The sequence below is a fragment of the Dermacentor andersoni genome, chromosome 1 (assembly GCF_023375885.2).
Source record: "Dermacentor andersoni chromosome 1, qqDerAnde1_hic_scaffold, whole genome shotgun sequence".
Taxonomy (NCBI): domain Eukaryota; kingdom Metazoa; phylum Arthropoda; class Arachnida; order Ixodida; family Ixodidae; genus Dermacentor; species Dermacentor andersoni.
The window spans coordinates 177,029,673-177,055,723 of NC_092814.1; the positions used below are offsets into that span (position 1 = coordinate 177,029,673).

The 26,051-nt window shown below is 50.0% G+C and overlaps 2 protein-coding genes across 2 annotated transcripts in view; both read left to right on the forward strand.

The window, feature by feature from the left end:
• LOC129380870 (uncharacterized) overlaps window positions 1-18,025 on the forward strand; it is an 85,699-nt gene extending 67,674 nt beyond the window's left edge. The window contains exon 10 of the mRNA XM_055063034.2: window positions 16,514-18,025. Coding sequence (XP_054919009.1) covers window positions 16,514-16,792 — 279 coding nt within the window. The 3' untranslated portion in view covers window positions 16,793-18,025. The remainder of the gene's footprint in view (window positions 1-16,513) is intronic.
• Window positions 18,026-24,224: 6,199 nt separating this feature from the next.
• LOC126547204 (uncharacterized) overlaps window positions 24,225-26,051 on the forward strand; it is a 44,096-nt gene continuing 42,269 nt past the window's right edge. Inside the window, exons 1-2 of the mRNA XM_055063035.2 lie at window positions 24,225-24,408; window positions 24,512-24,570. Of these exons, the coding sequence (XP_054919010.2) occupies window positions 24,225-24,408; window positions 24,512-24,570 (243 nt within the window). The remainder of the gene's footprint in view (window positions 24,409-24,511; window positions 24,571-26,051) is intronic.

Sequence of the window (26,051 nt, forward strand, 5' to 3'; positions counted from 1 at the left end):
GGATTGTGACACTGGCGACGAGGATGGGATCCGTGTGACTCTGGCGACGAGGATGGGATCCTCGTGACTCTGGCGAAGAAGCTGGCGACAAGTACCTACGGAGCGTCCCACGCCGCCGCGAGCGGCGAAACACCGCCCCCCGTTGCTGTCGCCATGCCGCTGTACGGAAGGCTCGAGCCGTTCGAGGGAGATGGGTCCGCCTGGCAAATTTACGAGGAGCAAGTCCACGTGTTCTTCCGGGCAAATGACACACCCGAGGCCAAACAGCGGGACATTTTCCTGGCCAGCTGCGGGACCCGCGTCTTCAGCCTCTTGCTCGACCTTCTGAAGCCAGCCACGCCGCACGTTAAGACGCTGGGTGAGCTGCTTGCCATACTGCGCTCGCATTTTAACCCAGCACCGTCCACGCTAATGGAGCGTTTCCGCTTCAACAACCGGAGCCGCCGGGAAGGAGAGACCCTCGGGCAATTCGTTGCTGCGCTACGAGGGTTAGCGAGTGCCTGCGCCTTCGGGGACCAACTGGACTCGCTGCTCCGGGACCGTTTCGTCTGCGGTATCAACAACCCCGCCATGCAGACGCGACTCCTGGAGCTTCCCGACCCGTCGCTGGACGACGCCGTGAAGGCAGCTCTGGCAATGGAAGCTGCCGCCAAGGACGCCGGCGAGATTTCCCGTGCGACTGGCTCACCGTCGACGGAAGCGGCGGTCAACAAATTCGCGACAAAGGGCAGTACCTGCGGTCGCTGTGGTGGTGCCCACTCCCCTTCACAGTGCCAGTTCTCTCAAGCACAATGCTTTACGTGCGGGAAAACTGGGCACCTGGCACGTGTATGCCGAAGTGGGAGGACGAACAGCAAGCAGCAGCCGGATTCAAGCCCAGGTACAACACAAGCCCGCGGCCAGGGTAGCCGTCGCAAGGGTACGCGGCGGAGGCATGCGGCAGCAAGCTCAAGCTCTTCCGCGGCCAGGCTCCACGTCGTGGCCGAGGACCCGCCGATTTTCGACATGTGGCACACAGGCTTTGTACCGTCGTCTGTGCCGCCATACATGCTGACCGTCGAAATATGCGGGCACCCTATTTCCATGGAGCTGGACACGGGGGCCAGCGTGTCTGTAATGGCCGGGAAGCTCTTCAAGCGGACTTTCCCCGGCGTGTCCGTCGAGGCTTCGGGCGTGATGCTGCGCAGCTACTCCGGGCAACTCTCCCAGGTCCAGGGTCAGGCACAGGTCAGCGTTCGCTTTGGCGACAGGGAGGCAACCCTTCCCCTTTACTTAACGAAGGGGTCGTCGCCGACGCTGCTGGGCCGAAACTGGATTCATGCATTGGGCGTTCGTCTGCCACAGTACCAGAAAGCCAGCCTGCATGTGGTGCAAGACGTCCCCAGCCTCCTGACCCAGTTCAAGTCCCTGTTCCAGCCAGGGGTGGGCACATTTGCCGGCACGACAGCTGGCATCTATGTACCTGAGGGAGCCCGGCCACGTTTTTTCAAGCCTCGCCCACTGCCGTTCGCCCTGAAGGACGGGGTTACCCAGGAGCTGCAACGGTTGCAGCGAGAGGGCATCCTGGTGCCCGTAAAGACATCTGAATGGGCCGCTCCCATCGTGCCAGTCCTCAAGCGAGATGGCAGTGTCAGAATCTGCGGGGATTTTAAAGTTACCATCAACCCCGTCGCTACCGTCGAGAAGTACCCGCTGCCCCGGATTGAAGATCTCTGGTCAGCATTGTCCGGTGGACAGAAGTTTACCAAGCTCGACCTCAGAGATGCTTACCAGCAGCTGGTGCTCCAGGATGCCTCCCGGAAGTATGTCACTATATCGACAACTTTGGGACTCTTTCAGTACACGCGCTTACCGTTTGGCGTGGCCTCAGCCCCAGCCATATTCCAGAGGGAGATGGACAACCTCTTCAGGGCCATGAGGCACGTGGCGGTGTACTTGGACGACATCCTGGTTACTGGCAGCGACGACGGGGACCACCTGCAGAACCTGCACAACGTCTTGGCACGACTACAGGACGCCGGCCTCAAGCTCAAGCTGGAAAAGTGTGTTTTCCTAGCCCCCAGCGTTGAGTACTTGGGACATATCATTTCCCAGGCAGGCCTAGCCCCGGCTCCCCGCAAAGTTGATGCGGTGCTCAAGGCACCTAAGCCCCAGGACAAGAAGGAGCTTCAGAGCTACCTGGGCCTCATCAACTTCTACAGGAGTTTTCTGCCGAACCTGTCGCAGCATCTACAGCCGCTCCATCTTCTGCTTCGAGATGGTCAGCAATGGGTCTGGAAGAAGGAGCAGGACCAGGCTTTCCAGCGCAGCAAGGAGCTAATCACCAAGGCTCCAGTGCTGGTGCATTTTGATCCTGCTAAGCCTGTAGTCCTTACCGTAGATGCGTCGCCGTACGGTGTGGGAGCCGTCCTGGCACACCGGGACAAAGATGGCCAGGAACACCCTGTGTCGTTTGCTTCCCGACGGCTTCATGCTGCAGAACAACGTTACAGCCAGCTGGACAAGGAAGGTTTGGCCCTCATGTTCGGTGTCGAACGCTTCCACCAATACCTTTGGAGCCGGAAGTTCGAGGCGGTCACAGACCACAAGCCGCTGTTGGGGCTGCTGGGGCCTGACAAGGCAGTTCCTGTGCAGGCATCGCCTCGAGTAGTACGCTGGGCCTTGAGGCTGGCAGCTTACAGCTACCAGCTGGTTTACCGTCCGGGAAAGGACCTGGGACCTGCTGATGCCCTGAGCCGCCTGCCCCTGCCAGAGGTGCCAGATGCTGTTCCAGAACCTGCTGAAGTGTTCATGCTGGAACACGCGTACCCGGAGGTGCTCTCCAGATCTGCAGTATCTCAAGCGACCAGCCGGGACCCAGTCCTGTCTCAGGTGGTCAAGGCGGTGTCCCGTGGAGAGGAATTGGTGCAGCAGGCCTATAGCCACAAGGCCACTGAGCTGAGCTTGCAGCAGGGCTGCCTACTGTGGGGTTCGAGGGTGGTGATCCCACAAAGTCTCCGGTCCAGGGTTCTGCAGTTGCTGCACGCGGGTCATCCAGGGATAGAGAAGACTAAGATGGTGGCCCGGTCCCATGTTTGGTGGCCTGGCCTGGACCAAGACATCGCGCATTTGGTGCAGAGCTGCCAAATCTGCCAGGAGAATCAGCGAGCCTCGCGTCGTGTGGAAATCACCCCCTGGCCGTTTCCACAGAGACCCTGGTCCCGCCTACATGTGGATTTTGGGGGACCCTTCAAGGGCCATTACTTCCTGGTGGTGGTGGACGCCTTTACAAAGTGGGTAGAGGTTATACCCGTCACCACCCCATCAGCAGGCGCGACCATTGCAGCGCTACGACAGGTCTTCGCCGCCCAGGGGTTGCCAGATGTCATCGTGTCCGACAATGGTCCTGCTTTCGCCAGCGCAGAGTACCTGGCCTGGCTGACGAAAAACGGAATCCGCCGGATGATGGTTCCACCGTACCACCCTGCTTCAAATGGTGCAGCCGAGCGGGTGGTGCAAACCATCAAAGACAAGCTCAAGAAGAGCCAGACTGGGGATTTCCGGACGCAGATTGCTCGGATACTATTCCAGTACCGAACCACACCTCACGATGTCACTGGCCGTGCCCCCTGTGAGCTCCTGCTGGGTCGGATGGTCAAGACACCCTTGCACGTCTTGCATCCGGACCTCCGATCCACAGTGCTTTTGAAGCAGCTGAAGCAGAAGCTGGCTGCTGACCAAGGATGCCGTCCCGGGCCTTTGCCAGAGTCGGGAGCTCCAGTTTTCGCCAGGAACTTCCGTCCTGGCTCACCCTGGTCTGCCGGACAGGTGGTGTCTCCTGCCAGCGCCTCATCGCTGCTCGTCCGCATGCCAGACGGGGCCATGTGGCATAGACACGCCGACCATGTCAGACCTCGCCTCGGGACCTGGCCAGCACCCTCGACTGCCACTGAGTTCCAGCCCGCAGGAGGACTAGCGGCAGCACCAGTCGCTTCTAGCGGAGTACCACCTACCTCGGAGGCGGCAACCGTAGCCAGTGGTGCGGCACCCGTTGGACCGGTGTCTAGCTCGGCACCACTCGCAAGGCCGACCACTACGGACCCCCCGGATGGAGCAAGGCTGGCTCAGGCAGCACCCGGTGTTGCCACACCCGACCCGTCAACACCGGTGCCCAGGCGGAGTACTCGACGGCGGAGGCCACCAGACCGTTACTCGCCTGGGTAGCAGGCACTGTCGACCCAGCTAGGGTGGAGGCGGAGCCTCATAGTGTGAACTTGGACGTTTGTTTTTTTTATTTAACAAACAAACTGGGGGTGAGGGGTTGTAGCAAGTAGGTGACGCCCCCTCGGACATAATCTTGGTTCACCCGCCAAGCTCGGTGGCCTGCTAAAGCTCGGCAGGCAACAGTGGTCACCCGCACCACAATAAACACCGACGAGCACGGCAGCTCGCCGGTCAGTAATCTTTCAGCACCACCACGCTGAGAAGCCCTCCCTTGTTCACGACCCGGGGTGGATTGTGACACGCTCAAATGCTGCGGGCGCATTACAATGTCCAAAAGGCATTACGTTAAATTTGTATAAGCCGTCGGGTGTGATAAAAGCTGTCTTTGGCCGATCGGCGTCCGCCATGGGTATTTGCCAATACCCTGAGCGCAAATCTAGAGATGAAAATAATTCTGCGCCTTGTAGGCTGTCAATCGCGTCGTCTTTGCGCGGGAGAGGGTAGGCGTCCTTGCGAGTGATCTTGTTGAGGCAGCGGTAGTCCACACAAATCAGCGAAAGTGAGCGACGACGGGGAGAAGGCGAACGGCGGGTAGTTGTCGTCGGGCTCAATGTGGGTGACATAGCCGATGGGGGGCCGTAACATGGATGGTTGGACTGGCTTGTCACGGGTGGTGCGGATCCAGGCGGCTGCACACGATTACAAAAAACTGCGGCATTACCGGTGTAGCCGCACGCAAATCATATTGGCAGGTTGTCGGGAGTACGCCACCGGCTTGCCGGGCGGCGTGTTTGTATTTACGCTCAAGCCCAGTGCTCGACCGCTGTGCCACCATGTGCCGGTCGTGTGTACAACGTTTCTAGGTACTTTTTCGACGAAGCGCCACGGCGAGCGCCCTAGATCCTTGTAGGTACTTGGTGGGACTAGCGAGATGTTATGCCTGGTCGCACGATCTGCTCACCCAGCTGTCGCTAAGAGAAAATAGGTTTTTCAAAACAAGCCGCCTAGACTGTTTCGAAATAAGAGTTGCGTGCGGAAGCTGAGGCAACACTGGATGAAATTTTTCAGTTTGGATAAGGGGATAAAGGGATGTGATAAGAAGTGGGTCATGGTGTGCGAGGCGCTTCGATCTACAAAAGCTGGGATAATGGAGGGTTTCTCGCACTACGAGCCACATCATCGCTGCGCTCAAGCTTCCTTTCCTTCTTGACATCACTATCTCTCTTCCAGCAGAAAAAATAGCAAGGCACTGGCGCCATACACGACCCATATTAAACGGCCAGGAACAAGAAAAAGATCACGCAGAAACTTCCCTGGCAGTTAGACTATACGTAAGCATTGCGCCACCAGCTCATCTCTGCGCAGCCCGGTGTCATTACCAATATTATGTAACTTGATTAGGCCATTACTAACGACAACTCAGTGGCGACACGAACTGGTGGCGACGGCGGCGCAAGGAAATTGATGACGCAAGCAAAGTACTGCAGGTGGAGGCCCGAGGTGCGCTGATGACGGTTCCGATCATTATATAAGCCGTTATCGCTCCTCAGCGCCTTATTCATCCGCGTGAAATCATTCGAGGCTTTTAGCGTGTCCGCTATTCCGGCAAACGGGGCCACGTGGTTTGGGCGGATTACTGGATGGGCGGGGGCAACGTGAGCGGCTGGAGCGGTGCAGCCGCCTTGTTGGCGGCTGCACCGCTCCAGCTCTGGTGCAGCTCTGCACCGCACCGCTCTGGTGGCGGTGGCTCAACCAGACAAACACAGAGCTAAAATTGCAGTAAGCTGCTATATTCTGCTTCGCTGCTGGTGCAAAATTTCGGCAGTGGTGTAATTGTCCAGACGATTACGCCGCTGTCCAAAATTTACACCAGCAGCTAAGCAGAATATAGTAATTGGCTCCGTGTTTGTGTGGTTGAGCTTTGCGCCAACAGCTGGCGCCACCAATCTGGCCGCTCACGCTTACACTCCCGTTCACCCGGCAAACCGCCCGCGCTTGCCGGAATACTGGACGCACTAAAATTCTCTATTATTGAGCCATGAACGTACTCAGGCGGCGGCTTCTTATGGCAATGGCGCGTGGGCCGCAGCTTGAAAGCGATCTGCGATGCCCACAAAACAATGCCAACAGCTCATAGCTTCGCGCGATGTGTTCTTGCCGCTTACATAGTCTTGAAGAGACGCGCGCCCGCTTAACTTCAAAGCAATCTGCGAAAGTTGCACAATGAGGCGTTAACTGAGAGCACCGCCAGCACTGTGTTTTCGCCGCTTCGTTGCCGTTGAAGCGGAAGGCAGCGCAAAGGAAAATTCGTCGCTGCTGCGGGCGCTATATCGAAAGCGGTAGTTTTATTACGGGACGGACGAAGGGACGGTTTTCTCTTTGAGTAAGCATACAAATACTCACGCATTTAAAATTAAAACCTACTTGCACCGCCTAAGCTCTGCGAATGCGTGCTGACCCGAGCAGACTGCGCGCCCAGGCACAAGTCGCAAAACCAAATACCTAGAAGCATGAAGCCTAGAAGGATCTAGGGCGCGTGCCGTGACGCTTCGGCGAAAAAGTACCTAGAAATGTGGTACATGCGGGCGGCGCATAGCGGCGCAGCGGTCGAGCACTGGGCTTGGGCGTTGTTGTGCCATTACCACCAGCCCGGATTCCGAATCTACAAGATGCAGAATTTATCCTGCGAGCGCCCTTTGGACAAACCCGGGGCTGCGCCGAAAGGCACAGCGCCCTAATTCTCCCTTGACAAGTCAAGATGCTGAGCCGTCAGGCAGCGGTGTCCTGCGGAGAAGTATCGGCGAGCAACGTGTCCAAACGTGCCACCAAGTGCCAGACAGCCCGGCGCCGCAACTCCCTTTTCCTGGAGGTCACCGCGCGCGCGAACTTTGAACCGGGTGGCCAGCGCGGTCGCTGGTTGGACCTCTCGGACGACCGTCGAGTGCTCGCTTTGTATTGGGCCGTTTGAGTGACAATGGTTTCTTGGGGCTTATAAGCCGCGACGCGCCGCCTGGAAAACCGGATCCGCCGACCCACCGGGAGCGAGTGCCGCTCTCGACTGGAGTGAGATGTGTCACGCGTTTTCGCCGGACGTCGCCGTGCGGGAACAGTCGCGTTTGCTGTGAGCTCTCGGCCCCAGTGCCGATCCGATCATGTCCTGTATAATGACCTGTATATAGTGTATAAAGTCCCTTTTGTTATTCTCACCGACGCCCGACTCGGAGTCTTCGCTACCAACGCTCTGTCACGAAACGGGTGACGAGCGCTACGGGACCACCTCAAAGTCGTAATAGTGGTGGCACCGGTGCAAAGTCGTAACAGTGGTGGCAGCGGTGGGATGTCGTAACAGTGGATGGCAGCTACGGGATTGACCGGCATCGGCTACCTCGGCGCGGTGAGTGCCTGAAGTTTATCTCAAACACCAGACTTTCTCTGACACAGGTTATAGTAGCTCAGGGAAGGATTTGGTGTTGCATTGTGTTAACCTCGTGTGTTTCAAGCCTAGTTAGAGTGTTTTGAAAACCAGGGGATGCTGAGGGGGTAAACAGGGCAGTGTGTGAAATACTTGCGGATGTCTTACTAGTAGCATTATAGTAGCGTACGGCAGGTATATTGAAAAAGGGTAAACAGCAGGAGGACAGTGTGAACGATGGAGAAGTACAAGGCCAAGGAACTTCTCCAAATTTGTGAGGAGTTGGGCATTGAGTTGGGCTCAACCAAAAGAAAGAATGCGATCCTTGAGGTCATGAGGACTGGGGACGTAACGGCTGAGGAAGCCGAAGAGGCCTGGGCGGATATCAAGGAACGTCGCGAGGAGGAAAAGAGGGAGAAGGAACGTTGCGAGGAGGAAAGGAAAGAAAAGGAACGTCGGGAGTGGCAGGCAGAAAGGGAACGTCGCGAGCACGAGCTTAAAATGAAAGAGTTGGAGACCCGAAATAGCTCGCCGGCGCCTAGTGTAACTTCTAACGTTCCAAGAATACGCGATCAACTTCCACCCTTTGTCGTCGGAGAGGATATGGCCAAATACCTCGTGAAATTTGAGCACGTGTGCGAACGGAATAGCATTGAGCGATCCCTCTGGGCACAGAATCTGTTAGCCTTGCTTCCTGGGCAGGCATCGGACGTAATAACTTGCTTATCGAAAGAGGCGTTTGAGAGCTACAGTGATGTGAAGGAAGCGCTACTGCGGAAGTACAAATTGTCGCCCGAAGCTTTCCGGCAGAGGTTCCGGTATGCAAAAAAGGGCAAGGAGTCAAATGTTGACTTCGCGTTTCGTCTAAAAGCCGACCTGGTGGAATGGCTGAAGGGCGAAGAGGTTTACGACGACCGCGACAAAATCGTCGAATGCATCGCGTTGGAGCAGTTCTACCGTTGCATTGATGAGGATGTCCGGCTCTGGCTGCAAGATAGGCTAAAGGAGGTTAAGCTAAACAAGGCAGCAGAGTTAGCTGAAGAGTATTACACCCGCCGCAGCTTGCACAGCAAGGCAGTGCGCGTAGAAAAAGCAGATAGGAGAGATGGATTTTCCGGGAAGCCCGACGAACGGAAGCAAATCACGCGTCGCGAGTTTCGGGAAGACGAGTCCCTTACCACAGAAACTGTAAGGGAAGGACAGAATGCATCTCAGAATGATAGCGATGGTCCCACACAGCGAAACGATACGACGCGTTCTTTTGAAAAACGGAAACCGTTAACCTGCTACAATTGCAAAAAGCAAGGGCACATCGCTGCGAGCTGCCCAGAGAAAATTGCTTTTGCAGCAATACAGGAAACTCACAAAAACATACCACTATTGGAGCCCTATGTGCAGGAAATTAAGGTAAACGGTAAGAAGTGCCGTGCACTTCGGGACTCTGCAGCAACTATGGACGTTGTCCACCCGTCTTTCATCTCCTCGAGTGATTTTACGGGAGAGTGCGCTAGGATACGGCAAGTGGCCGAGGAGGAGAGTGTCTGTTTACCGATCGCAACGGTTATCATTGAAGGAGAGTTTGGGAAACTTAACACAGAAGCCGCTGTGTCTGCCGCCCTCCCGGAGCACTTTTCCTACCTCTTCTCAAATAGCTCGCAGCAGCTGCTGAAGGATCAGGGCAAATCATTCTTTGCCGACGTGGCGTACATGGCCCTCACGCGATCCAAAGCGCGCCCGCTGTCGAGGGAACTTGACTTTGCGTCGGTGAGCGAACAGCGGTGCGGCACACGGACCGATCAAGGTAACTTGAGTGGCGAGCAGTCACGGGAGAAGCAGAGCTCGGAGGCTGGCCTAGGCGAGCGGGTCCTGGAAGTGAGTGGGAGTGACACGTGCAGTGCTAGCCGGGATATGGACGCGACGCCGCAGTTAGGCGACGCGGGCTCCACACTCGCTCCGGTTTCCGCCAGCTGGCAGGAGCAGGCTGCAGTTGAAAGGGAAACTCTGATTCGCGAGCAACAGGAAGACTGTTCACTAGCCGATCTGAGGAAGAGCGTCAAACGGGGAGTGAAAAAAAAGAGGGTTTCATTTTGCAAGGAATCTGGCTTATTGTACCGCCGCTACACGGATAAGCAGGGTCGCAAATATAAGCAGCTTCTGATTCCGCGAAAATATCACCGGGAAAAATGAATGACCTCACTTGCTTCCTCAGCAGTGTGTTTTCGGTCCAAGTGATTTCGAGGGGACCATTCTATTGGTCATTATTATTGCTGATTATTAATTGTTTCTGATATTTTGGTGTGTTGTTAATTTGAAAACTGGTTGTTTGAGCCTTGGGTACCAGATCGTACACCTGCCTCTTGTTACAGCGGGAGCAAAAATGGGGATAGCAATTCAGTTAGGTTGATTTGGATTATGGCCTTGTCTGGTGTTTGACGGGAGACAGAGGGCACTTGTTCGTGTTGGGTTTGCCTTTTGCCGGTCGGTTTTGCAAGCTGCAGAACGACCAACCGGGACCAGTGGCGAGAAGCAAGGGCTTAGGAACGACCCGAGCGGAGCTGGTCGAGGTGCCTTGGCGACAACGCGGTGAGCAGAGCTCCTGTCCTGGCGAGTCGGACCTGGGCACGTGAAGTTACCTGGCGTCCCGACACTGGACGTGAACTTGGACGAGCCTGACGAACATGCGCGCCTGGCATCCGAGCCACGTGGAGGCAGCTCGTCTTCCCGGCGCCTTATCTGAGGGCGGGGATGCTGTTGTGCCATTACCACCAGCCCGGATTCCGAATCTACAAGATGCAGAATTTATCCTGCGAGCGCCCTTTGGACAAACCCGGGGCTGCGCCGAAAGGCACAGCGCCCTAATTCTGCCTTGACAAGTCAAGATGCTGAGCCGTCAGGCAGCGGTGTCCTGCGGAGAAGTATCGGCGAGCAACGTGTGCAAACGTACCACCAAGTGCCAGACAGCCCGGCGCCGCACCTCCCTTTTCCTGGAGGTCACCGCGCGCGCGAACTTTGAACCGGGTGGCCAGCGCGGTCGCTGGTTGGACCTCTCGGACGACCGTCGAGTGCTCGCTTTGTATTGGGCCGTTTGAGTGACAATGGTTTCTCGGGGCTTATAAGCCGCGACGCGCCGCCTGGAAAACCGGATCCGCCGACCCACCGGGAGCGAGTGCCGCTCTCGACTGGAGTGAGATGTGTCACGCGTTTTCGCCGGACGTCGCCGTGCGGGAACAGTCGCGTTTGCTGTGAGCTCTCGGCCGCAGTGCCGATCCGATCATGTCCTGTATAATGACCTGTATATAGTGTATAAAGTCGCTACCAACGCTCTGTCACGAAACGGGTGACGAGCGCTACGGGACCACCTCAAAGTCGTAATAGTGGTGGCACCGGTGCAAAGTCGTAACAGCGTAAATGGAAATACGCCGGCGGGCGCGTATTTAGAATTGCTAGTAGGTACAGCGGGGCGTGGCTCTCGCGGAGATTCCGGACGTGTGTACGCATGCCCGAGTAAGAGCGGATGGGAGAGAGGAAATGTGGGGACTTTTGCTCCTTGAATATATGACTCTGCCTAGGCAATACGGATGAGTTTCTTAACGCGTGATGTATGCGTTTGTCCCTAGGTGTGCCGGCAGAAGTCGCGGGTCGCGGTAGGGCTGAACTTAGCGGCGCAAGTTGGCGGCTGGACGTAATTATATTTATTCAATCGTATTCTTTAATAGTTGAAACAACGTGCCATTATTTCGAATTATTGGCGGCGGCTCCAGGACACCAAAGCGGCAACGGCGACACCAAAGCTAGAACCCGGACTGGCCCGTGGGTTGGCGCTCGCCGAGGCCTGCGCGTGCCAGAGGTTTTTTATGCGATTTTTTATGCGAGCACCCCCTGGCACGCTTCGGCCTCCGCTACCCCAACCCACGGGCCGCCCTGCTTCCAGCTTGATCCCCCTGCTACCCCTTGGGTGCCCTGGAGATCCTGCGTCGCCTGCGTTATTATAACCTCAGGTGCTCTCCTGAGGCCTCTGTTTGCCGGTTACATGTGCCCTCCTGAAGCAGTGCTTGCAAAATATGCAACCTATCGTCGCGACGAAAAAAGCGACCCCCATCTTGTACAACACCAATCAGAACCTTGCCCCTTCAGACACAGCGATCACCAAACGGGGCGTCCGTGCCCACGGCCTCACCGCGCGGGCAGCCAGCGGCGGAGTGCTGGCAATGCAACGCAAACTCCGCAATGTTGGCATGTCTAGGGGACAAACGCATACAACACGTGCTAAGAAACCTCCTCCGTAGTGCCTTGGCAGAGTCACATATTCAAGAAGCAAATGCCCCCGGATTTTGTCTCCCGCAATCGCTCTTACTCGCACCTGTGCAGAAACGTCGAGCGCCGAGAGAAACGCCACGCCCCGCTGTACGTATACTAGCAATTGTAAAAATGCTGCATATTCTATACCGTACGCTATCAATTGTAAAACACACACACACACACACACACGCACGCATATATATATATATATATATATATATATATATATATATATATATATCAAGCAATCAACATACAGAGCAGTCTAAGCCAAGCACAAAAACAATATATATATATATAAAGAACGGGATTGATGTGCACAAGCTTGAGAGAAACTTTACCAGAGAGGGCCGCAACATTTGGTCGTGTGTTAATGAATGCCAATCACCGATCGTTCTTGGGAAAATCAATATATACACCAATTATTACGTATTGGGTACGGTGTTAATGTTCGATTATACCGTTGTCTTGTGTTATAACCTGAGGAGAATCGAATAACTGTAGATGCATCAACCTTAACATGTCCCACCAGTATTTGGTATAGAAATTTTAAACGTGAATGACGGTTTCTCGCGGCTAGAGGATTAAGGTTAGCTCTGGTTAATACGTATGTTACAGATGTGCGGTCATAACGATTGTATATAAAGCGAACTGCTTTTTTCTCAATAATTTCTATCTTTTCAATATTCGTTTTTGTAAATGGATCCCAGATAACAACGGCGTAATCTAACCTAAGCAGAATGACAGATTTATACGCACGAAGACGGAACTGCTGGTTAACAAAATTGGGCGATAATTGATTGTCATTGAGCGATCGCTAGATTTGAAGATCGGAACAATTTTAACCACCCGCCAGTCTTGAGGAATGGTGTGGGATGATAGTGATTGTGTGAAATGGGCAAATATAATTGGCCGAAGGCTAGCCGATATATTTCTTGATATCGTGTTGTTGAGCTCCAGCAGATCAGACGCCGAAGAAAATATAAGATTCTTATATAATGAGTAAATTTCTGCTCCTGTAATAATTATTTCTGACGTCGCTATGTCGCTGCGAATGTTAATGACAGGGCATGATGTTTTGTCTTCGGGCGTAAATACTGACGAGAATGTATCGTTCAATAATTGAGAACTTTCTAGATCGGAGAGCACGTCACCGTTCACGTTAGTAATTGTGATGTCAGGGTGGCTGCTTGGGTTTAGTACACGTCAAAAATGCCGTGGGTTTGTAACGAGAAGAGAAGAAATGTCACTTGAAAAAAGCTTGCGTCTCGTATTTTTTTAGGAAATATTGGTAGTCATTTTCCTACATTTTGTGTAGCGTTACCATGAACGAAAAAGAGGATTTTTGTCAACATTCACATAGAGTCACTTTTTCTAGCAGCATTCCGCTTGAGTCGCACACCCTGGTTCAATGAGCGGCGTCGAAGCCGTTCTGTCACAGTTAGCTGTCTTGTAGCACATTTTATACTTGTCCCTGATTTGGCGTCTACTAGGTGAGATAGCAAGGACACCGGTAATAACATCATGGTCAAACAGATCATAAATGTAGATCAAGTTAGAGCAAGAGTAGAGATTATTTGCTCAGATGAGATCCAGAATATTAACAGATGAAGCCGTCGTCCTTGCTGGACGAGTGATTGGCTGTGTTAAAGAAAGGTCCAGCCAATTTTGAAGAAAACAGTGCTCTTATGTTAGAGTTGGTGGAACAGATATCATCGGCCAGTTAATACTCGGAAAGTTGAAATCTACAAAAATAAGCAAAGTGCAGTCGGGACAAGCGATTGACAACAAGGCTCAGTACTCTTTGAAATTCGTCTGAAAATCTGCTGCATGCTCATATTTGGGGGTTGACAAAATACACTGAAGAATAATAATCTAATATCACGTTTCATCATGACCTATATACATTCTAAAAGAAATGTATTAATTGGAACATCTCTGGCGATAAATTCCTTTCTAACAGCCACTAAAACACCTCTGCCCTTTTTTTTGTACGTTTGGGCACAAAAGAAAAATTAAACTCCAACCAACAACACAAGATCAGCTTATCGGGCACTGAGTCATCAATCCATGTTTCAGTGAGTATGACTAGTGATGCTGAGCATGAGTCGATGATGGATCATACAGCGAGAGAATTAGGAAGCACGCTTCTAATGTTCGTGAATTTAAAGAAAATACTGTTATCCCGTTAATACTTGCAATTTGCAATAAATTGCAATACGTGCCATAAGGTGATTAGTTTAAAATTTGATTAGTGATTTTTGTTAATTCGTAGATTATGTATTTCATTTTTTTTCTTCAAGTAATGTGCACCTGTTCCAGTAAACTAGTTCATGTGCTAGAATTGTGTTATCTGCCACAGGTAATTATTAAAACTTGTTGAAAGTGTTCGCTGAAGCATCCTATTAGCAGGGTAACGCTGCTGCAATATTCGCATTCTGCCGCATGATGCCTGTCACCAAGCAACCGATCGGCTTTGTACTGCAAGCTTTGTCGCTTTTTCATTGCTAAGAACTACTGGGGCCGAATTCATGAAACTTTCTGTTCGTATGTGTTCTATGCCATTGGCCGGTCACCTTCGCTAATTTTTCCAGTATCGGATCTGACTGACATTTCCTCTTACCTACGATTCTAGCGTGAAGAGTATTTTGCAAATTCGGGCCCCGGTGTCGTAGGTCTTCGTTGGCATTGGCTCCCCCCTTTGCATTGCAACTTAATCATCAATATGGACCGACACGGAAACAAAAGATGCAGGAAAGAGTGCCTGTTACACGTAGTACGTTTGCTGAGACATAGGTAGTAGCGCTAACAAGACTAACGGAAAAAAATTTGGGAGAGGACAGCGCGCTAGTGTCCATCCTGTCGCTAGTATCTGTCTAGCGCTCTGTCCTGTCCCAATTTTTTTTTTCCGTTAGTGTTGTTAGCGCTAGTAACTATGTCTCAGCAAATGCATCCACACCAATTAGCTCAACTGTCTGCGTTAAGGTAGTACGCTTGCACACTGTAGTCGAAGTTGGCAGGAGACCCACGCTGCCGGCGCACCTGTGCTCTAAGAAAGATTTGGCGGTGTTCAGATGATACAGACTTGGCAATGTTGCAAGGAAGCGCAAGAGCACTGTGGTATATCCATAGCAGATATCATATGATAATTTTGTCTGACGCCATTGTCTGGCTCTATTGGCGTCATGACGTTTGCTTGTCCTAAAGTATGCTTATAAGTAAACTATGAGGAAATTCTTCCTTGCTGCCCCTCCTCCCACTCCCACCTTTATTTTTTTTTTTCTGTTAGAAATCGCATTGTAACAGCATACGTAGTTGTCACATTAATATGCGATCATTACTTTCGTTCTTTCAATTTAATCGCTCAATGCGGAGCGGTGCAGACCTTGTTGGAAGATGTTTTGAGCTAGCCTTTTTTTTTTCTTCTCGTACCACTTAGCGAATGCCCTATTAGCCTAGGAACCCATCTTCAATGTCGAGGCTAAACACTTATGACACCCCAGTCTGAGTAAAGGTTTGTGATTCGGATGCAATTTTATGGACACACAGCTGCAATGACACCATAGCTTGCGCTAAACTACCAGAACTAGAGGCTGAAGTGACAGTTTTTCGCTCATAAGTGGTCTTTACCATTGGCCGGCCACCTTCACTGGATTTGCTTTCACGAACAATCCTAACTTAAGGGCTTTTTTGTAAACACGTGCCCAGATGCGAGCAGATCGTCTCAGATTTCGTGCAGTCGATATTACACCCGGCTGCGTGCATGGACTTGTTCGTTACGATGAAAGATCGCAGCGGCACACAACGCTGAAGCAACACAGAAATGCGTCATCTGAAATTCAGAATCCACTAAGTAGTTAGTACTCTGCAGAGTGTCTCGTAAAAAAAAATGCGCCTTATACTGGACAGTATGCTTATTAGCATTGACCAATGGGAAATGGCATCGTATGATATAAAGGATTATTTTCCACAAATTTTATTCTTTTCTTGTCACCATGACAACGAATAGCCGATACCGGCGATAAACGTAGGCGTGGCGTCCTGCCCATCAATGACAAAGGGCAAAAATAATGAAAAATAAAAATAATCGTCACATATTACACCATTGGTAATTCTGTGATAACAAAAATATTTGCAAAATGGAGTCCTGAGGTCAAATTCATATTTCATTTTCTATTATTCTCTAAGCTCGAGGTGCATGAAACTGTCATTCACCGGCGTTATGATGCTCGTAACCACGTTTGGCCAGCACGTGTTCTACGAAAAGCTACAACAACCTGCGAACTGTTTTGAGAATCCCGGCCCTTGTTGCTAAGCGGTGCGCCGTCGACCCGTTCACGTTTGCATTCATTTTTGCCAAGTCGAGTTGGGGTGAGTCAACCTGCCCATGTGCGCACATTTAATCAGAGCAAAGCGCAAGCCTTTTGCGAGCCCCACAGGTAAATACAGCCAGACAAGCAGACTCGTCCAACTTTTGTTGTGTTCACGGGACGCCCTGACTATCTACTTTTCTGTGCTGTGATAACGCTTTCGATTATGTCGCAGCTACCGTCATCGAATGCTTGCTCTTTCGCCCTTGGGCGTTTTCACGTGGCGCAGAAAGTGGGCAACCTGAACGTGAGCTCGCCTGGCAAGACCATCTACCCGGGGGACATCGTAACGCACGTGGACGACATACCCGTGGAGTCGTTCACGCAGACCATGATGAAGACGACGCTGACCAAGACCAAGGCCGAGGTGAAGATCACCATCGCGGCAATCTCGCCGCTGCGCAAGCGGCGGCCTTCGTACACACGCCTCCACGAGACCGTCATGACGGACACCAATGTCGAGACACCTTCGTCAGACGCCTTTGTCAACGAGGGCAAAACAGAATGACTCTGTCGCGCCCTCACGTCATCTGTACATTCTGCTCATTACACTGTTCATTACCATCACCCCACGCACTGTTCTCCGCGAGTGAAGAGCATCTGCCATCCAACAACAGTGCTGTGTCTTCGCGTCTTTACTTTCACGAAAATGATGGGAAAAGAGGTGCGTGAGCAGCGTCCGAGCACCTGATTCGTGAGCTGAGCCAGAGAATTGTTAAAGCCTTTGTTGCATGCCTCCAGTTAGGCCCGGTAACCCGTAGCCCCGTTGTGAGGAACCACAAAATTTTGCAGGCTGTCCCTGCCGTTTCGGTTTTCACATAGCCCGTACAGCGGTTTGAAGACATCTAATTCGGCAGCCAATACACGTACGAGCCGTCTATGTAAACTACAGGACGCCAGCACGCGGAACAGAGATTCAATATGCGGTATTCACTGATGCACGGCCGCTCCATGCCAGCTTTTCGCTTGACTTGCGGTCAGAGCTATGTGTACTGTCCCATTACGTTAAAATGCCAGGCAACGTACTCAGCAAGCGCTCCATCAAGAATTGACGCACGTCTCCTATGGCTCCTCCGCTGTAAACTCGCGCCTGTTCTCTCATTTGGCACTTCAAATGTTGGATTTCGGTTATAAATTCTTCGAAGCGCGACACGCTGGTTATACATACACTTGAAGACATCTACCCAAACAAGGAAGATAAGGGAACATGAAAATGCAAAGTAACAGTTCGCAGTACAACGTAAAATATTTTGTGACGCATAAGTGAATTAAGCGCAAGGGTTTCCCATCTTTAACATAGCATGTGCATTCTTTGTCCTAGCTGTCCCGACTATACCTTCATTCAGGAAGGTGTTTGGCTTTCGCAGGGTGCTTTGACAAACTATGTTTACGAAGGTTTAGAGAATACGGGAGACATGCCCGAGGCTATTAATTGTTGCTTTTGTGACATTCTGCAGAAGATATCAAATATGCCTGCCGGTTTGGTACGTTTGCGACCGAATGTGTTGACCGTTGTTCCACGTTTATGTTGTCGGGAACATACTGACCGAAATCAGCGATTGCGCCACGTTCCTGTCGCGTCATCGACGTTACTTTGATGTTAAGACCGATTCACCATTGTTAACGAATCCAAGCGGAGTTTTGTGATGCATGTTCACTCATGGACGCAGCTTTATTATTGTATGGAGCGCGATGATTACTGCGCAATTAACTTGTAAAAGTGTCGACTACTTTCGCGAAATTAAAATCCTCTTAGTGCACGGGCATGCATGGAGTGGTTTATATTTATTTTGTGAACAATGGGACCGTCTGACAACCATTTTCTTCTGTCTCTTTTTGCATAACGCTTACGGGGTAACTCAGCTGCCACATGTGCAAATTGTTTTCTATGATGAAGATAAGATGTGCTATTTATTTATTTATTTTTCTACTGTCATTCGCCCCACGGCTTTACAGAGATGAGGGGCAAGAATAAATGTAAGTGTTAGTGGCAGTATTGAACTTGAAATTCTGGGTGTTCGCGATGGCAGTGGTGGAGGCAGGGAGATGGTTCCAGTCTTCCGAGGTTCTTGGTATAAGTGAGTCTGAGTAAATTTTTGTGCGACAAAGGTGTCACGAACTTTTTGGGAATGATCAATGCGAGATGACACGTACGATGGCCGACGAATCAGTTCTTCCCTAAGTATGTGATTGAAGTAAAATATTTTATGGAAGAGGCACAGTCACAGGGTGCACGTTAAATAGTACGAGATGATCAAAATGAACACGGAGCTTCTCACAACGGCGTCCCTAATGGGCCAGTGTGCTAATTTTGGGTCATTAAATCCCAGAATTATTTTAACACGTACTTAAATGGTGCCCAATTTTAGCTCAGAATACACGCACACCTGCCCTGCCGGCGTTATCACTACCGTGTGTGTCTAACACTAAAAGGTGAGCGACCTTATATATACGACGTTCCAACCTCGTGAAGTCGACCTCAACCTCTATTTGACCTCTACCTCACGCAATGAGGTGACGTTGAGGTCAAATTTAGGTTAAGTGAGGGTGAGGTGAGGTTGGTGACTCGTGCAAATTTTGTGAGTGAGTTCGATAATGTTGAATTCTATCGTATGCGCGAGTTTGAGGTTGAGTAAGGTCGGATCCTCGTTGAGGTTCAATTTTGAAGTCAATCGTTGGCTCAGCTGCTTGCATGCAGGTCTGCGTCTCCTGGGCAGACAAGTTTTTCTTCATGTAAATTTTTACATCTTTAGAAGTATGTCTACGTGTGTTTTAGCCCCAACAAGTTTCAGTGGTGTCCTCTAGCGTGTGACGTCAGCTGCGGGACTCCGCTGCCGCGCCTCGCCTGTGCTCACAACGTGAAGGCTGCTGGCTGGTCGACCTCCCCTGGTCGTGCTTGAGTCTTCTAGTTTGCACTTCGCTGTACGCTATAACCTTGTACACTACTCACCATGACACTCAGCCGGCGGAGTCGCTGCCTGACAGGCCGTCAAAACCACGCTTAGTCATCGAGTTGTGTGCGAGCAATCAGTGTGGACAAGTGTGTGTGCGGCGTGGTCTTCTCGCGAAGTCTTTGTTCCGTAGTTGTAGCCGACTTGATTGGCCTTTTCTAACGATGAACGGGCGTTACGTTGCTGTGTGTGCGCTGTAATAAATTAAATGTTTCTGCCCAGCGTGCGCTGCATGGTCGGTGCGCACCTTCTTGGCGTCAAAAATTAAATTTCTGGTGGTATCCAGCGTTCGAAAATTACGGAATGCGTTCTATGTCGTTCTCAAGAAGCTAAGTAGTTGCTGCGGAGAATTATGTGTTATAGCAGCAGTGTAGCAGAATGCCGCATTGATTAAATCTGGCCTTGGCGGTGAAATTTTGCTTCCGGCAAGTGAGTGACGGATCAGTGGTGCTCAATGGTCCAGTACTTGCGCTAGAAGGCTGAAAACTAAGGAAGCGTGAAAACATTGATTCAGTGCCAGGTATCATGTTTACCTGGCCTTCATACATGTACAATATGAAGATTACCCGCTCTTCGTATAGAAAGTGAAGTTCAAACAGAGAAATCTTCAATTTACTGCAATCAGAGGGTCTCAATGCCAGAAAATCTAACAATGCATAGCTGAGTACAGACGTTTACATTTTAATTCGCGCAGTCGATATCTCCTTGAGCAGTTAATATCAAATATTTGTAACCCCTAGTAGAAGGGGCGTGCAAAAATAATTGACAAGGTAGGTCAACTTACGTACGTAAGTGCCACAGTGCTGACATGCCTGGACAAGTTGGCTATATTAATTTTCACATGCACTTACGAGACGTCCCGATTTAGGCGGGACACGTCCCGTTTTTACAGCAGTAGTCCCGCTGTCCCTCCGCTCACGTATGGGCGTTGTTCTGTCACGCGTTGGCCTCCCCGGACCCCGAGTTGTACCGAAATGCCTGTTCTGTGGTACCGAATTGGATGTTCACTTTCTCGGTTGCATTGGCGCCACCTCCTAAAAAGCTCGAGAGGCAGGCGACAACGCGAAACTATGCTGGAGGTAGCAGAACCTGCAGTGCGATCTCATAATGGTTCAGAAACTAACCATTCGCTTCCCCTCGCGTAATTGAGCTTTTGCTGACGAATGCGAGGTTCTGATCAGTCACCCGAGGGCAAGCAAGCGGTTCTTTTCCCGAACTGTTATAAGATAGCACCCAACCTAAAACGCATGACCACTTACGACTCGTATTGTTTCTAGATCCAGGTACAAAGGACTTCTCAATGTGCTGGCTAACCAGCCGTAGCTAAGCCAAAGTGCACTGACCACGCCGTCTTGCTTGTCACACATGTGGCATTGGAAGCATGTGGAATAATGCTCAAACGCAAGTGCAAATTTATTGATGAGCTTGAAAAAGTTTCCCTTCGTGTAAGGAAAGCTTCAAATAAATGTTAAATCTCGCTTCGGTCCTCGAATCCCCCCCATCCGTCCGAGGAATGGGGTCACATTACTCTAACTTTAAGAGCGCCACGTCAGGAAGAAGATACTTCGGCTCGTCAGAAAGGACCTCCGTGATACAGGTTTGCGAAGTGAATCGTGAGCCATGTGGGTCGTCGTGGTTCGGAAAACGCGCAACGTATTGGGCTTCGTGACAACTTGTTTTTGATACCTGGTGTTGTTAGCTGGATTGCGGAGTGTTTCAGACCGTATCGTGGTTGATAGGCGTCGCTCAGGCGGAGCAGTTCCCGGCAACTTCGGCAAGACTCTACCTGCAGCAAGCATCACCACTCCTCCTCTTCCTAATGAAGGACTCTGCTCGGCCCCTGCAAGTTAGTTTAGGCGGTGTCCGTGTAAGAAACGACGAATAAAAGGAATATCGAAGTCTTGATGCTGAGTTACGTTTTTTCTTCTTGCTTGGGCAGCGTGCACCGTTCGCGGGTGAAATTTGTGCGCCGATGCAAATAGTTGCTAGCGTGTAACGGGGACAGGCAATAACCTCAAAAAAGATTAAGCTTTGGGGTGTTACTTGCCAAAACCGTGAAATGATTATAAGGCATGCCGTACTGGACGACTCCGGATTAATTTTGATTACCTGGGGTTCTTTAACGTGAACCGAATGCACGGTGCACGGGTATTTTTGCATTTTGTCCCCAGATAAATGCGAATACCACGTCTGGTATTTGATCCAGCACCCTAGGACTTAGCAGCGCAACGCGGGCGATAACCTCGGCCGAATACTACGTGTATTCGTTTAAGTATATTTAATTCGTAGACATGCAATATTCATGTTCCAACTAAAACGATGAAATTAAAAATATAGAGCTTTGGGCTTGTTGATAAGTGTTCTATTGTCCCATCCTCACCCCAGTATGAGCACGAGGAGGAGGGCGCCAGACCAGACCGATACAGATAGTAGTTTAACGTAGGTATTCAACATCTGAGTTTCGTAAACAGTACAACTTTTCAAGTACGGCAGCAGTTTCTGTTCCAATGAAATAGGAGGTGTGCATAATCAGTTAAATTTGCTAATTATAGGTTCCAAGAGTCTTGCTGACTGCACGTCTCCTGAACCTAGCAGCAGTTATGAAAGTTGATACAGGAAGTATCGGGATAATTGTACCACTAAGGGACGCTCTCGCCCAGCTGTCTGCTGATTCATCACTAATCCTTTGTGATCAGGCACCCATACCAACCTAATTAGTGTTACGTGAGAGGGTAGCAGAAAAGGAAATGTACGTAGATGCAGATGTAGAACTTTGTGATCTCCTGGCACGTACGCATTCTGGGGGATTGGCCATGAATCGGGTAGGTTAAAGTAAAGTGTAAAATAAGGGGTAAAAATTTCATAATAGGTAAGTTATAATCGAAAAATAGAGATTGGAGAGACTGAAAATATCATGAAAATGAAATTATACCATAATCATAAAAATAAAACAATTCACATTCAATGTTGATGAAAGAGAAGGCGGTTTAAAATTTGTATTCAGACTTTAAATCTCACTGATTTTAAAATCAAATCTTGGATGGCAGCTCTAACCTTCCTGTCGCTATGCCCAAGTGTAGAGGCGCCCAAAATAGCACGTTTCGGACAGTTAAATCCAATCCAAGAAGGCGGAGTGAAGCTTCAAAGGTCCGTTTTCTTAAGCTAATAAATCGCCGACAAGAAATAAAGAAAAATGTTCTATGGTTTCATCTTCCCTACACATATGACAAAATTGGTGAGGGTGCCAGACCAGTCTTGTATAAATAAAAATTTTAAGGTATGCGACAGCAAAGGCATAGCGAATAGGTACTTCAATTTTTTTCCGCTTGGCATAGGTTACTTCTCCAAGGGTACAATAAGTGTTTAAAATCCGAGAAATTCGCTATAGATGGTACAAAGAATTCTCGCAGCATCATTTGCCTCCGAAATCTTGCAGCTACGATCAAGGCTGATCCAGGGAGAATTTGAATGGCTGGACGCCTTCGCCAATGAATCAGCCGTTTCATTTAGAACTGAAATATTACCTTCCTGAATTGCTTCTTCTTCTTTATGCTTTGTTGTGTTTAGATATCTGCATGTGACTGTGACAACGTCACAATACTTCATAAAGACGGGTAACAGGGTTAAGAACAAGAGGCGAAAACGAAAGTGGACACTAGCGTTGTTATCTGCAATGAATGCCAACAAACAAGTACAATTTGCCACCTTGAAAAGTTTAAATTGTTAACTTGCTTTATCTCTGTGTGTTTCTGGTAAGAACTCGGGGCCGAATTCACAAAGATTTTCTTTTGTAAGCGATCCTTTGACATTGGCTGGTTGCCTTCGCGAATAACATGTCCTGCGTTATAGGATTCGCTGGAGCTCTTACAAACAATTCCAGCATAAGAACATTTTGTGAATACGGACCACGGTTATTGTCCTATTTACCGTTGTAGGTATCTGCCACGTGCTTTCAAGGCGGCGGTGGATGCGGCAGCACCACCACCACCACCAACAACAACAACCTCGATTTCATGCATTGAGGTCTCATCACCATCACCATGGAGGAGAATACAAAGGTGAGCTAGTTGGTGAGCGGTCATCATGACGAAAATAATAACAAACAGCTCGAGAAACGGGACAACGCAGCGGCGTGTCTTTTAGATTGTCGCATTTTCATCAGCGATCTCTTTTTTTTCCAAATTGCAATCATCATCGTCGTCGCCGTCGCCGCTTCTTCGGTTGGATAACGTGGTGCTCGAGCCCTGCGCGGGCCGCGCGGGAGGTGACGTTCTGCTGCACCGGCCCGCGAAGCACGAGATTCGTGCGGCAGGCGTCGTTCGCACAATTGACAGGACGCCAGGCTGACCGTTGTCTTCGAGCCAAACTTCACCGGCACTGACGCTATAATGCCAGGCTCGGACAAATACGGAGGTATGTATTCGCTTATGTCAAATCTGCCAGCGTGCGTAGTGAAGTTGCTGCTTTTGTTGACAGCTAAATGTGGGACATTCCTAACGTATCCTAACGCCCCCTTTGAAATGTTAGGTGGTGGTTAGGTGGATTGAAATTCCTGTTCGATTCGTTTCAAGTGTGAGCCCTAAAACACTGTGGGTGCTTTGTGGAATGAAGGTGGTGATAATGCATAAAAATAATGCTGTACAACCTGTAAAATAGCAGTCGCACGTCAAGCTGTCGTTGCAAGGTTCGCGGTACAACTGCTGCTTTTAATGACCCTTTGGTAATATGTATTGGCCACGTAATGCTAAGCACGGAAGCGCTCAAAAGTCCGGTGCTAGTCTTACATATGTAAATGGTGACAATATTCCTGTAAGTTATTCCTAATTTAAGAAAAAATGTGTTGTTACACAGGAAACTCCGAGAAACTTACAAACCGTGGCGGTAAGTATAATCTGTCATGCACAGTAACGCCCTATTTGGGATAACGGCTGAACTGGCGTAATTTAATGATGTACTTCGGGGCCGTATCGCACAGACGGCGCTACAACGATGCCGGTGACGACGTCAACGCGACATCGAGGTGGCACATCTACCTTTGCGTCGGGTGGTACGGGAAGCTTGAGCTCAGCGAGCAAGTCGTCGCCTGCGACGTCGACTACGAGCAGCTCGGAGGAGGAAGAGCCTACAAGCATGAGCTCCGAGGGGACGTCTATGTCGCCCCAAAAACGAAAAGGTGGGCTGGGTGTCACTGTTTGCTTTGCGTAAGGTAGTAGTAACCGAAACAGACAAGCTCGACAGGTATCATTTTATGTGCATTTTCGTTTGCCTTTCCACAGAGATGATGCGACAGAAGAAAAGTTCTGCGGTGAAAGTTTTGGTTACCTTGTTTCCAAGGGTGAGGCACGCTCAAACTTATTTTTTATAAGTTTCTACACTAGATGCTTCCATATCCCAATGGTAAAGGCATTCATGCAGAGTTCTTAGCCAAGGGACGAGTGGTGAGGACTGGGAAATTTTCATAAGGGTATTTCTTATTCAGCATGTGACACCGAAATTGACCAATGTACGTGGTTAGTGTTTGTTGTGGTATCGTCATAGCTCATAATTTTTTCGTGTCCGGCATCCTATAGAAAAAGAAAAAAGCATTTCGCGTAAAACTAAAGTTGTCCCTTTCCGCCCTTTTCCTTGACAGGAGTGGGACATAAGAAAAAAAAAGGAATGAAACGGGCAGGGAAATGTGTCCGTCTCTCAAGAGAACACCGTATACTGACAGGCCCATATTTCGAACACGAGGGGTGACTGCAACAGTTGGTTCGGCCGACGAGCGTGGGTGCGCAGAGAAAACCGAAATCAGTGCTCACACAAGCTTGGCCTTGATTAATATGTCCTCGGTGTCACCGCGTGCACTATACTTATGCACATCTCGGGCAAGAGCTGATTCCTAAACACCTTTAAGGCCTTGACAACATTACTTACGCTTTTGGTTTGATCGTACACTAATTGTACAGTGCGAAGTGTCCCGTTATTATGTGACTGAGTCCTTACAGGACGTTTCCGTTTCCAAATAATCGGCATCTTACTGAAACTTAAAATTAACTTGATCAATGCTTTTTAGTCGTTAACCTCTTAGACACTGTATAACTCGAGGTAACATAAGTTCCCCATGCAGCTTATGATATAGTGTTATTTTCCCTTACGTTCGCTACAGGAAATCTGCATTCTTTCACGTTATGCAGATCAGTAATTAAATATAAACAAACCCCAACTTAGCGGTAACCTTTTGATATCATTAAGAGCGACTGAGTAATAATATTCGAAAGAAAAAAGGGACCTTTTATCTTATCAAAGGGAAATTTTATCTTCAATGTGCAAGTCAGAGCTCCTGCTTCTATATTTTCACGGGGGCACGGGGACACCGGCTCATTCCTCCCTCTGTACTGCTGCCACATTTCTCCTGAATACAGGCACCTCGAGAAAAACGTTACTTACTAATGAAGACCACATCATGGGTTCCGAATGACGGTGGCCTTGGGCTCCTCGATAACAGAATCCCTAAAGTTTTTCGTAGCTTGGGAGCATGACTAACCTCTCCAAGTAAGAGGAAAGAAAAACAGAAAAAAACAACGAAAAGGTTGAGAAAACGTCATTTTTTGAGTTTAAAAGTCGATTGTTCAATCGTAGCACGCTTACCACGCTAAAGGAAACAGCCATTGCTAAGCAAAACTGGGCCACAGTAGCGCCATCTGTGAAACCTATTATCAACTCCCTAAGGCTATTCTCTACGGAAAAATGCAAGCTCTCCCTCCAGTTGTCCCATTCCTCCCTGCCTTTCCGTACCGAAAACATTTCCATAGTGACGTTGCCTGATATGCCACT